Below are 13,778 nucleotides of genomic sequence, written 5' to 3' on the forward strand. Positions count from 1 at the left end.
CAAACTCCTCAAAGGAAATATCTACCAAGATGATATCTTAATTCTCATTATCTATGCAACAAACACAAAAGCACCAACATTTTAAAAAGAAAAATGCTAAAGCTTAAATCACAGATCAGAACCTAGACATTAATACTGGGATTCATTAATATCCCACTCCCACCAATTGACAGGTCATCAAGACAAAAACTAAACAGAGAAATAACAAAACTATTGAACAGTATGAATCAAATGAACCTAACAGACATCTATAGAATACTTCACTCAAACACAAAAGAATATATGTTTCTTTCAGCCCTTTATGGACTCTTCTCCAAAACTGACCATACAGTGAGTCACAACACAAGCCTTTACAGATACAAGAAAACTGAAATAATGCCTTGTACTTTACCGGACCACTCAACAATATCAGAAACAAAAAGTCCACACACGATTGGAAGTGAAAAACTCTCTACTCAATGATCTCTGGGTTAGGAAAGAAATAAAGAAAGTAATTAAAGACTTTCTAGAAGTCAATAAAAATGAAGGTACAACATACCCAAATTTATGGGGCACAGTGAAAGCAGTGCTAAACTGAAAGAAAGGTCATAGCACTAAGTGCCTTCATAAAAAATTAGAAAGTTCTCATACCAACAATTTAAAACTATACCTGAAATCTCTAGAAAAGAAGAAAGCACACCAAAGGGGAGTAGAAGGCAAGAAAGAATCAAAATCAGGGCTGACATCAATCAGAAACAAAGAAAACAATACAAAGAATCAACAAAACCAAGAGCTGGTTTCTTCAAGAAATCAACAAGATAGACAAACTGTTTGGTTAGCCAAACTAACCAAAGACACAGAGAGAGTATTCAAATAAGAAAATCAGTAATGAAAAGGGAGACACAACAACTGACACTGAGGAAGTTCAAGGAATCATTAGGTCTTACTTCAAAATTCTGTATTGTACAAAATTAGAAAAATCTTAATGTAATAGATGATTTTGAGACTGATTCCACTCACTTAAGTTAAATCGAGATCAGGTAAACTATCTGAATATTGAATCGTCCTATAACCCCTGAAGAAAAAGAATCAGTCATTGAAAGTCACAAGCAAAGGAAAGAAAGAAAAGAAAGAAAGAAAGAAAGAAAGAAAGAAAGAAAGAAAGAAAGAAAGAAAGAAAAAGACAAGACAAGACAAGAAAAAGGCTAGTGCCAGATTGTTTTAGTGCATATTTTTTTTATCCAAGAGTATTTTATCAATACTCCTCAAACTATTCCATAAAATAGAAACAGAAGGACATTGTGAAACTTATTTCTATGAAGCCACAATCACTCTGATACCTAAACCATACAAAAACTCATCAATGAAAGAGAACTTTTTTCAATGTAAAAACTGATAAACTAAATCTAATAGAAGAGAAAGTGAGAGATACCCTTGAACACATTGCTACAGGAGACATTTTTTTGAAAAGCACCGATGGATTAGCCTCTAAGATCAACAAGTATTAAATAAGACCTCTTAGAACTTCAAAACTTCTTTAAGGCAAAGACCACTGTCAAAGAGACAAAACGGTAGCTTACCAATTGAGAACGTATCTTTATCCACCCTTCGTCTGACAGAAAGCTAATATCCGAAATTTATGAAGAACTCAAGAAGTTAAGCACCAACAACCCAAATAAACCAATTAAAATATGGGCACAAAGCTAAAAAGAGAATTCTCAACAGAGGAATCTCAAATGACTGAGAAGTACATAAAGAAATGTTCAAAGTCCTTAGTCATCAAAGGAATGCAAATCAAAACAACTCTGAGATTCCATCTTAACACCCATCAGAATGGCTAAAATCAAAAACTTAAGAGATAGCACATGCTGGAGAGGATTTGAAGCAAGGGGAACACTCCTCCATTGCTGGTGGGTGGGTAAATTTATACAACTATTTTGGAAATCAATTTAGCAGTTTCTCAGAAAACTGAGAATAGTTACACTTCAAGACTCAGCTATAATACTCCTAGGCATATACCCAAAAGATGCTCCAACATCCCACAAAGACATTTGCTTAACTACGTTCATAGCAGCTTTATTTGTAATAGCCACAAACTGGAAATAACCTAAATGGCTCTCAACTGAAGAATGGATAAAAAGAATGTGGTACATGTATGCAATGAAATACTATCCAGCTATTGAAAACAAAGACATCAATTTTGCAGGCAAGTGAATGGATACTGAGAATATCATCTTGAGTGATGTTAATTCCACATCAAAATGACATGCACAGTATGTATTGACTTGTCAGTGGATATTAGTCATAAAATAGAGGATGTCCATATTATATGCCACAGACTTAAGGAGGCTGGAAAGGAAGAAGGCCACAAGCAAGGATACTTGAATCTCAGTTGGAAGGGGTGAAGGAATAAGTCTGGAAAACAGAAGAAGGGAAAAAACTGGGTGAGAGATATTAGGAAGAGGGCTGAGAGGGTTCATGGTCAGGTGTGGGGAGGGGCAAAGATTATGGTTAGATACCTATGAGAATGAATGGACATCTGCAACTGACAGAAGGAGGAAGTAAGTGGCATCTCCAGGAAGAGACAGAGACCTGGGATACGGGAGATGCCCAAGAATTAATGAGGGTATTCTTAGCACAACATTGGCATTATGGAGTCTCTTCTGGCCAGACAGGAACCCCAATGGAGCTATTGGAACACCAACCCACCCACAGAACTTTCAACCCCAAAGTTATCATTTCTACAAGAAATACAAGCACTTGAGGATGGAACAGAGACTGAGGGACAGCCAACCAGTAACCAGCCCAACTTGACAACCCATCCCATCCAACTGACAAGCACCAAAATCTATCACTATTTATGATACTCCATTATGTTGTCCCACACAGATGCAGAGAAACAGTAGATGAAGCTTGGGGACTTTTATGGTCGAATAGGAGGAAGGATTGCAGCGCCTAATGGGGATGAGACTTCTACAGGAAGACAAACAGAGTCAAATAACCTGGACCCTGGGACTCTCAGAGACTGAACTACCAACCAAATAGCATACACAAAATGGACCTAGACCTCCTCACATATGTAGCAGATGTACAGCTTGTTCTTCATGTGGATCCCCAAAAACTAGAGTGGGGGGGTGCTATACCAAAAGCTGTTGCCTGCATGTGGGATATGTTCTTCTAGCTGGGTTGTCTTGTCTGGGTCTAGTGGGAGAGGATTGCGTAGCCTTGCAGACACTTGATGTGCAGGGTGGTTGGGGGAAGGATACCATTGGACTGCCACCCAATCAGAAGAGAAGGGGCTAGGGTATAGCGGAAGGATTGTGGAAGGAGAAGGATCAAAAAATATGTATTTTTTTAAAAAGATTTATTTATTTTACTTTTTACATGCATGAATAATTTCCCTGTGCATAAATAAAAATCTATGAGAACAAATATCATTCTAAGTCACATAATAAATTGACTACAAATACATTCTTGCATTACATTGATTAAATATGCACATATAATAAATTAAATTTAAAAGCTTATTGGTATATATCTCAAGGACTATGAATTTTTATAAACCATTGTCATGCTTATTTTTAATGTTCTTACTTTAATAAAATTATTCTTTAATTTGGTGTACCTATATAGTAATTTAAGTAAAATTACTTTAAAATATATTCTAAAACAGTCTATTTTATTATTTTGAGTCAGTAACTCGTACCCATTAATATTTACAAGTTTGCAATGAATGTTTACTGAAATTTTCAAAAAGTTATTTTTAAAAAATATCATCAATAAATGTTGCTTAGAAAAAGAGACAAATTTACATTGCCTCATTGGCCACTTCCCAGGATCATCAGCTCAGTAATCAATTTATTTAATCAGATTCACCCTCCAGTTTAAATGTTGAAAAATGTGTTCTTGAGAATTATAGTAATTGAACTGATTGATGTTTCTCATACTTATCTCAGCTTTTAGTCTGTTTCTCTACTGAATGTTTTAGCTGAAGTCACAAGAGGACCTATTTATCAAATTATATATCAAATATATTATTAGTTTGCTTAATCAGGGATACCTCAAAAATAGCAGAACACAACAAATGCAAAAATAATACCCAAACAAAGAAAAAAATTACCAAATTGGTAACACCAGCAGAAGTCCGTCATCATTCTCCATCTTAGTTCTCTTCTGGTTTGATATTTGTTTTTTCAGGTTCTCAAAGTAAAATATTAATAATTACTACTGAATTGGTATGTAATTATTTGTTTATAAGGCTTATAAGTAATGATATTTCAAAATGAAGACAAAGAACTTTCTAACAAGAATTTCCATTATGGTATCTATAGGTCTTTAATTTAGTCCTGAATCTCTAATACCCTGGATCTTGTTTTACTTCATTTTTTTTAATATACTTAATTTAAGTTGCTGGATAGAGTTGGAGTAAGGCACAATTCTAAATGGTTGAATTGTCTAAACCATTGTTTCCCTGGCTTGATCATATACTATTGACCAAACATTGGTCTGTTGTGGAAAATATTAAAAAATGAGCATTATGGCAGGCACTGCCAGGACACAAGGCCACTCACTGTGGGGTGTTCGCATCTCTGCAGACCCTTTGGCCCAGGTACCCCAGACTTCTCCACCCAACTTACTAATTTCCCTTGGCAGGATCTACCACACCAGCCCTGTGCTTCAAATCCCACATGGCCTTTGTGGCACACATCAGACAAACTCATGCTTTGCTGCTGTACCTTTCTCTCTTGAATACAGTTGAGTCTCTGAAAGAAGAAAAACACTACATAAACTTAGTTTAGAAACAGTGGTAACTCAATCTCTTGGCACAACAGCTAGAATCCTAATCTTGTAAGCCATATAAATCTAATTCCTCTGGTGGCGAATCCTGGCGGATCCTTCATGAAATGTGGAGACACTAGCAGCTACATCTTGCACTTATGCTAACCTTGATCCAAAAGCCTTCTCTCTTCTGCTTCCTCTCTCCATCCCGGCAACCTGGAAGTCCCTTCTACTCGTCCAGTGATTGGATCCTTTATTCATTAGGGGATTGGTTCACAAGAAATCAACTAAGTGTGTAACTCACTCCTTGTCCACAGCCCCTCCCAGGTGAGCAGAATTTACATCAAAATACAAACAGCACCAGGCCCATCAACAACATAGGTCAAATGACCAAAGTGTGACTTCAGCACACTTTACTTAACATCAAGCCACCAATCTTGGTAATGTTTGACTTCTAGAAGTCCCGTAATGTTCATTACTCCTCATCTTCCAAGACCCTTTTAATAATATAATGGATTCTAGTTTGGTCAGCAAACATTCACACCTCAGGAGAGAAAGCTACAATTAGCCACTTCTCTTCTCCACCAAGCAGCTGTATGGTCTTCTAGGCCTCTGATTGGTCATCTTGAGAATGATGTGTGGACAAGGAATCATCTAAAGTAGCCTGGGAAGAGTGACTTTCACTGTAAAGTAGCAGAATTCCTGAATTAACCATTCCCTCATCTTGATTTTAATTACAGGTGAGTTTCTTCTTGTACTGAGCTAGCAATAACTACCAAGGAGCAAGCAAAAGCAAGGAGGCAGTAGAACCAAAGAACAGAAACACTGGATGATTCAGAAACATGTCTACACAGAAAGAAGTATAAATCTAGTGAAACCTATTCGTTCTTGAGACTTTTACAAACACTTAAATATCAAAGTTCCGAATTCGCTAGTCGTGTTAGCTCTCTGTTCCTGGGACAAATACCACACATAAAGGACTCAACTTGAAGGAGAAATGATCTAGTCTAGCTCATGGTTTCAGAAGTTTCAGCCCATAGAGGGCCTAGTGACCTTTAGATCCAGAAGGCATGGCAATGAAATCATGGGGTCAGAGGAAGAGATTCACCTCATGGTAAATATGATGCAAAGAGAGAGAGAGAGAGAGAGAGAGAGAGAGAGAGAGAGAGAGAGAGAGAGAGAGAGAGAGAGAGAGAGAGAGAGAGAGAGAGAGAAGGAATGGGCAGGATCCTAAAATAACCTTCAAGGAGAATATCTCCAACAACTGATTTTGGCAACTAGGTTTTACCTCCAGACATTTATATTACCTCCATATAACTCTATCTGTTGGATTCAACAGTTTCTGCACAAGAGTCTGTACTTATAACTAAGACCATAACACTACTGGTGGCTCTAGGGCAGATGCTAAGACCAAAAGCTTCCAGGTATATGAAGTGCCTGGCTCTGCCTGACACAAAGAATACACAGAGGAAGTGCGTTGTTCCTACATGTTCTAATGGCAGCTACACATAGCCGCAGATACATCTTTGAATAGTAACTGACAAAAAAAAAAATAACTTGTATGTCAGATTGTGTGTGTCTGGGTGTACCTTATACAAATGGTATTCACTTAAACTCTTCACAGATTCAAACACATTTGAAGTGGACCCTACGCTGTTGCAGCCTTTTAAGACTTGTAGTAAATCCAAAAACAAGGTTAGGAAAACACAAGGAAGAAGACGACTTAGTGAATTTTTAAAATACTGAAATATTCAGTAATAGATACTTCTAGATTAAGCAACTAGATATTCACCAGTGAAAGAATAAAATTCTCAAGAAAAACTTATGCAAGCCTTAAATTCTTAGTGACTCCAGTAATAGCTTTACAGTATCTATATAAATGAGGTGTCAGAATGGCAGAATAAGGGGCTGGGAGCCTGATAACCTTGCCTTCCTGTGGGTTATAGTTTTGAAAAGTGTGATCATAAATACAAAAATCAAGTCCTTGCCCCCTCACTTAATGTACCTCACTCTCCATGTGGTACTCCGGGTTGAGTTTTATTTTTAGCCCTCTGATAGCCGAAACAAGCTCTCCATAAAACTGGCAAGCAATTCCTAAAGTACTCCCCTATGTCCCCACCCACCTTAACTTGCAGGTCTCCTAACTGTCTTCTTGACACCCTACCTCCCATTTATTACCCCTCCCCTCTGGTTCCCTGCTGTGTTTTGCTCCTAGCAAGCTTTCAATTAATCCCCACAGAGGTGTTAGCTGATAACTACAGTGTTAACTGGAGTGTGAATACTCCTAGGACTATTAAATGTTGAAAGCAGGCTCTTTGAAGACCCAGATACTCAGTAATACAGAGAACTAAGGGAAAGAGTTTGATGTGATTAATAACATCACACTTAGTGGACTTTCATTCTCACTGTGAGGGTAGACAGTATCAGTGACTGGCAGATGTTTAAGAGGCTCTGCTAGTGATGGGGGAGGAAGGAGAAGCCAGATCAGCACAAAGGCCAAGCCTGAGAAGGTGGCAAGTTAAGCATAGCCAACTTAAAATTTCCTAGAAACAGGATTCCACTGTCAGATCTGGAATGTAGTATTCTCAGAAGCTTCATTTCAAGATGTACACAGCTATCATTGCTTTTTTTCTTTTCTCTTCTCTTCTTTTCTTTCTTTCTTTTTCTTCTTGTTTTTTTTTTGTTTGTTTGTTTGTTTTGTTTTGTTTTTTGTTTTTGGAAGCCCTGTGTACTCCAGGCTCTGCTCACTCCAGGACCCACCCCCTCTGGCCCAAAGTACACTACAGCTCTCTTCAGATACCCATATGAGGGCATCAGGTCTCATTACAGGTGGTTGTGAGTCACCATGTGGTTGCTGGGATTTGAACTCATGACCTCCTGAAGAGCAGTCTGTGCTCTTAACTGCTGAGCCATCTCATCAGCCCCTATAATTGCTTTTCATTCAGCATTTTTTCCACCCTGTTCAGTGTCTTAGAAAGCTGTTGGTAAAAACTAGGCTTGCTTGATAAGTTTCATAAATGTGTTCCAATTGGCAATGAATTGTATACACACATGTAATACAAATTCATATATATATGCATGAAAATGTCATAAAATAAATGTGCTTCTACACATTAACATGACATTTTATGTTAACATGCTATGTTGTCATGCATGTTATGTATGTTTCCATACATGTTAACAAGCATGATGCTGAGAATGATCCTGCATAATACCCCTTATTTAGAGAAAGGTTACAAATTTTAAAAGATCAGTTTGTTTTAAAGATTCCTGACTTCTCTGTATATCAGCATTGTACCTTGAATTTTTTTGTAAAAAAAAAGGCATATTAAAGCTTGATGAAACATTTTTATTGAATTAAGAGGACAATATATAAGTCTTCAAATTTTGAAGTAGGGAGATGAAGTTGGGGACAGAGAGAAGAGGCGTTGCAGGGTAGGTCAGCCAAGCCTTCATGATATAGAAAATGAAAACTCAGAAAGGCTGTAACACATGCCGAGCTTGTCTGTGGAAAGCAAACTAAGTATCTAGAAATAGTATATAGGAATACCACATGGTAATGTTCTCAACATTCTTTGATGCCTCTTTGGTATCAATCAACACTTGTGTCAATTACAATTGTAGATTTGTAATAACTTTCTTCCTTCATTTTGTACGTTAAAATTTTCACTTTTTTCATTGATGCTAATCTCTTATACTTGCTTAGATTCTGTATTTAAAGTTAAAAATTAATACCTATCAGTTTCATTTCTTTAAAATATGATCTAAAAGTTATGACACGAGGGAGAACAAGGCGTTCAGAATATGGGGCATAGCTGTTGTTACTGCTCAAATGCATATCTCCTAATTTTAGAAGATACAAACATTTACAAAGGTTGTGGCTTGGGAAGGTGTAGCTTGCCTGACATGTATAATTTGAATACAGATGGCTAGACTCTTGTAGTCTTTTGGTTTCTAGGAATCTCTCGATTTACATACCCTGCTAGGTTAACCTGCTTCCTGTAAGTACAAAGAAAAGAATTTCTTCATCGGGTTCTGCACAGGGTGTGAATTCTAGTATTTTCCCTTCTGTTTAGTATGTGGAGAATAGATTTGGGCAAGCAAATGCTTTTGTCATCAGTGGAAGTTTGAAGTACGACATCCTGGCTAGGGCCTCAAAGCTGTTTGCTTCTATTTAGAAGGCTGGCATAGATGGCTTATTTATGTAATTTAACTTTGCCTTAAGGACTGTAGAATACACCACAGTTGTTGGAGAGATTTTAGAGAGGAGAAATGGGTTGTGTGCACTGAGCCTGGCATGTTGGTGAAATCAAACACTTTGCCTGCCAAATCTTAAGACAGAGTTTGGCTCTGAAGTAATCCAGAAGTTCAGAGCACACATTTTCAGATACCGAAGAGCTTGCCCAAGGCCTTATGGTGGTCTTTAGGAAGGAGGAGCTGAGTTCAGGTTCAGGGCAAAGTCCTACGGATTCTCACTCTCTGATACTTAAAGTTTTCTTCTGATCTTTTTCCTTATAGCTGCTTGACCACCCTTGAAATTGAAGAACAAGAGCAGCAGAGAGGGAGATACCGTGCTCAGCCAGCGTTCAATCCAAGAGAAGAGAGAATGAACTGGATGTGCCTGGAACATGAGAACCTTTTCTGGAGGCAAGAGGTTAGAAAGCAAAGGATTCCTAGGCGAGGAGCCTACTGCATCCTCTGGCTCCAGCCAGGCTTCGCATCCGGAACTTGCTGCAGCTGGGATTCAGGGAGAGGAAGGTGGGATAGGAGGAGGGGAGGAAGGAGGTAGGGGAGGGAGGGGTGAAGCGAGGGGAGCTGGCGAGGGATAGGCGTTGGGAGGGTGGGATGGGGGGAGCGCCGGGCGCAGGGAGCTGAGTGGACGGCTGAGACGGCGGCGCGTGCAGCAGCTCCAGCGAGAAGCGAGTTGCCAGAGCCGGGCTGCGTTTCCATCAGGAGCTGTGAGCTCTGTGCCCGCTCCCTACAAGGTGATGGGCCGGCCAGCGTTTTATCTGGCCGCTGGGACTCTCGCTGCTTGGGGCTCCCTCCCTTAGACCCCCTTCTTCTCCCTTGGGTCTGCGTGTGTGTGAGTGCCCTGGTTTGGGGGTGAAGCCTCCTGGAAGGGGATACCCCTGACCCTGCTTGTCTCCCCTTCTCTCCAACCTGTCCTCGCTGAAGCATGCTTTCCAGGGGCGCCCCCATCTTCGCACTCGGTCTCTGACATCGCTTCCTACCCCTGGTTGTGTCTCCTTTCCAGATGCTCAAGGTGTCAGCCTTATTGTGTGTGTGTGCAGCGGCTTGGTGCAGCCAGACTCTTGCAGCTGCCGCGGCGGTGGCTGTGGCCGGGGGACGGTCGGACGGCGGTAATTTTCTGGATGAAAAACAATGGCTCACCACAATCTCTCAGTATGACAAGGAAGTCGGACAGTGGAACAGATTCCGAGACGTAAGTGATGCGCACCCATCCCCAGCCACGCGCGGTTAGCTCCAGAGCTGGCATTTGCCGCGGCCGCCAGAGGTGGGGAAGGGGCTAGGTTTTCTAAAGAATGAAGAGGGTGGGTAGTTGTGGTGATAAAGCTTGTATCCTGTCACTGAAGAACTTAGCACTCTCCAGCCCACCCCACCTCCAGATAGCTTAAGTAGGGATTTGCTTGTTACATAGGCTTCTGAGTTAGGTCACACCAGGTTCCCTCTCTTCCCCCTTTCTACCTCACCTTACCCCAATTTTTCGCCCCCAAAGGTTTGCAAAGTAGCTGCTGTGACCTTCTCAACTTTTGAATGGTGTTTCTGGCACTAGTAAACACAGCGGGGTGCTTGTGCTGTTGCCTGGCTATAAAGTAACTAGGATCGATCTCCTTACTAATGGCCCATTAAGGAATTTGAGGGAGGAGGTATAAAGATGTAACATTTATAAATGCCTGCTCTCTCCGGGTGGGAGGTTGTTTGGCAGCGTCAGTCCGCAGAAGTTGAAATGCTACTGATTACGTAAAAACTGTTCATCAGCTTCTATTTCTACACTCACTTACCCTAGGACACTTTGGTCTTGTGTGTACTGGGGTTGTGGGAAGGAATTGGAGCAGCAATGAAAGAGTTAAACTGTAGAATCCCTTGAGAGTTTTCTAAAGAGCCCTTTAAAAGCTACCAGCTTTAGAGACTCCCACATTTATTTGCCTGGAGCCAATAGCCTGGACTAGTCACCCACACCTGATCTGAACAGAGTCCTATGAGAATATGTCTGCTGTGCCCAGAGCCTTGAACTCAGCTGATAACCCCAGGAGATCATTCTAACCTGCGTCCCATCCCTAGCCCACCCTGTGAAACCCAGGGCTTTCAGAATTGGCAAAGTGATTCATATTTCTTGTCTAACGTTGCAATGACATTTGTGAGACTGCCTTTCTGAGTCAATCAGGAGAGCTTTCCCAGTCTGTGAGTTAACTTCTCCGATTAGCTCGGGTTCTCACGATTAGATTAGGAAAACAAATGGAGGCCTGGACTAATTCTCATCCTGGATACCTCATTCACTTCTCCCATCACGGCTTTGTAAAGTAACTGACAGGGCAAGTCTCACAGAATGCTTCCTAGAAATACGACTGTGGTTTAAATGTAAATCTAGATGATACTCGGCATGAATATACAGCGAGGGAAATGACTGTGCTCACTCTTATTGCAGGACTCAGTTTTGCTTTATGAATGAAATGTGAGCATCACTACTTTTGCTACATGAATGTTCTTTACTCTTGTAAATGCAGAGCTCTCACCTACCTGCTTTAAGTTAACACCGATATTAAGTACAACCAGAAGTAAGCAAACAGACATTTTGTACTAGGAGAGAACTGCCATTTATCATGCCTTTACTTGAGAAGAGAAATATTGAAAAAAAATTGGCAGTGTTTGAACAGTACTTCCAATATTGACAGGTATTTATCGAATAACTATTTTAAAATGAATTTTAGGCACACCTAATACATTTGAAATCTTGACTGCCCTAGGGGGTCTCTGGTTTTACTTAAATTGGTTTAATAGTAAGAGAAAGCAGTTGACTTTTGTTCAGTGTGAGCATTTGCATTGTGACAAGTGACCGTGCCTACTATAAATGTAAATCTTCTAGGACTCATGCACTCAACTTTAATAGAAACAGAGTATGTCTACAACATGCTCAGGGGGTTCTATGTGCTTTCCCTAGAAAAGTCCATTAAAAAATGTAAAGACTTTAAATTTACACACACACACACACACACACACACACACACACACACACACACACACACACACTAAAATAGCATTTTCACATATGCAACACATAAAATGTAACTGATTTATTTAAAAAAAATTAAGTCATATTTTAGAGTAGCCATGGTAGGAAAGGAGTTGCATTTTATGAACATCACTCTCAGCAGGCAGGGAGATAAAAAGAACTAGCATTACATTTCACCTTTATATACCTGTTGCTGTTTGATGAGAATGAAATGAGAGTTGCCAGTGTGGCTTCTGTTCAGCACTCAGAGCAACCATGTACAGACCACCCGAAAAACTGGTGTTTTCATAGCTTCTTACCCACTGGGGCAAATCATTCATTAGCACTGTTACCAGTACAAGGGGGGCTGATATTTCAGACTCATTTTATTTATTTATTTATTTATTTATTTATTTATTTGGTGCAAGCACATGGTTATAGGCATCGTTTGAAATATGAGTTCTGTCTTATAGAGTCTATCTCTAATGTTCCCTTTGAGCTTCCTATCTAAAATGATCTGTTTCTGTGCTCAGATGAGAGAAAAGCAAACAGACAAGGACATCAGAGACTCTTCCCATAGACACACTGTAACTTCGGCAAATTCTTTCTATGCTTCTTTCATAAAAAGATAATTACATAATTTGGAAAACATGATTCTTCTGCATAATTAATTATCAAAGATAATTTTGTAGTGGAATTAATTATTTCTTTTTCTGTAAAACTAATATTATTTTACAAGTAACCCTTTGAAGTTTCAAGTGTGCCTTCATTTGAATTACATTTAGAACTTTATTTTATATATATAATTATAATTGAATATAAGAAACTAAAGTTTTATTTTTACATTGTATAATATATATATATCATAGGTTGTAGTAAATCTTTAAAGATGAGGAACAGAGCACCCCTGGTAACAATTTTCTCAGTAAAAAATCAAGGGAAAGAATGAAACTAAAGGAAAGATGAACATGAGTATTATTCATAAAGGAAAAATATTGAATATTTTCGGCTACTTTACCCTGTTGATTTGCATGATAACTATTATTCTGTTGTATTCCTTACCATTTTTACCTATACAAATAAAATTTTATAACACAGGAAACTTTTCTTCCTTTAAAGATTATTTAGAGTAGAATTCTAGCAGTGTTTTTAATTCCTGTGATTTAGGAAGAAAATTAAAGCTTAAATTCATCTAAGATTTTAGCATAAGTTAAGACACTTAAAAATTACTAAATAGAACTATAGTATGGTATATTTAAGGAATGTTTATAAGAACTTAAAATGAGATAAGGGGTCTCATGTCTCCTGTGCAAGAGACCCAAGTTGAATCTCTAACATAGACAGACAGATTCAGGCACACCCACACACCCACACACACCCACACACCCATACCCACACACACAGAGAGAGAGAGAGAGAGAGAGAGAGAGAGAGAGAGAGAGAGAGAGAGAAATGGGGAAGGAGAGAAAGAGGCACACACAGAGGTTGGGGAGGACAAGAGAGAGGGAGGTAAATTAAAGTTAATTAAACTTTAGTGGAAGAATTTGGGAAGTATCATTGCTTTATCCAAGAGCTAGACAGAAAAGTAATCTCCTATCTTACCTTTTCATATATATTGAGACAATAAAGAGGAAACTGAGTCATTAGCTCAAAACATATATTAAACATTTATGTCCCATAAGTTCAATTAAAAAACACCCTTATTCTGTGTTCAGGGAGTAAAGAATTTGTAAACCAATGAACTCAGGAACATATAATGTAATACTGTCATCAAGCTGAAGTACCTGTG

At 39.1% G+C, this 13,778-nt stretch overlaps 1 protein-coding gene across 3 annotated transcripts in view; it reads left to right on the forward strand.

Annotated features, from left to right (window-relative positions):
* Positions 1 to 9,386: 9,386 nt before the first annotated feature.
* The window catches only part of Spock3 (SPARC (osteonectin), cwcv and kazal like domains proteoglycan 3), a 348,872-nt gene continuing 344,480 nt past the window's right edge, over positions 9,387 to 13,778 (forward strand). Inside the window, exons 1-2 of one of the 3 annotated variants that reach the window (XM_076914195.1) lie at positions 9,387 to 9,516; positions 10,013 to 10,210. In XM_076914195.1, coding sequence (XP_076770310.1) covers positions 10,013 to 10,210 — 198 coding nt within the window. In that variant the 5' untranslated portion in view covers positions 9,387 to 9,516. Of the gene's footprint in view, positions 9,517 to 9,598; positions 9,744 to 10,012; positions 10,211 to 13,778 lie in introns of those variants that run through there. The other 2 variants (XM_076914194.1, XM_076914196.1) reach the window with 2 other exon arrangements.

The sequence above is a fragment of the Arvicanthis niloticus genome, chromosome 16, assembly GCF_011762505.2.
Source record: "Arvicanthis niloticus isolate mArvNil1 chromosome 16, mArvNil1.pat.X, whole genome shotgun sequence".
Classification (NCBI taxonomy): domain Eukaryota; kingdom Metazoa; phylum Chordata; class Mammalia; order Rodentia; family Muridae; genus Arvicanthis; species Arvicanthis niloticus.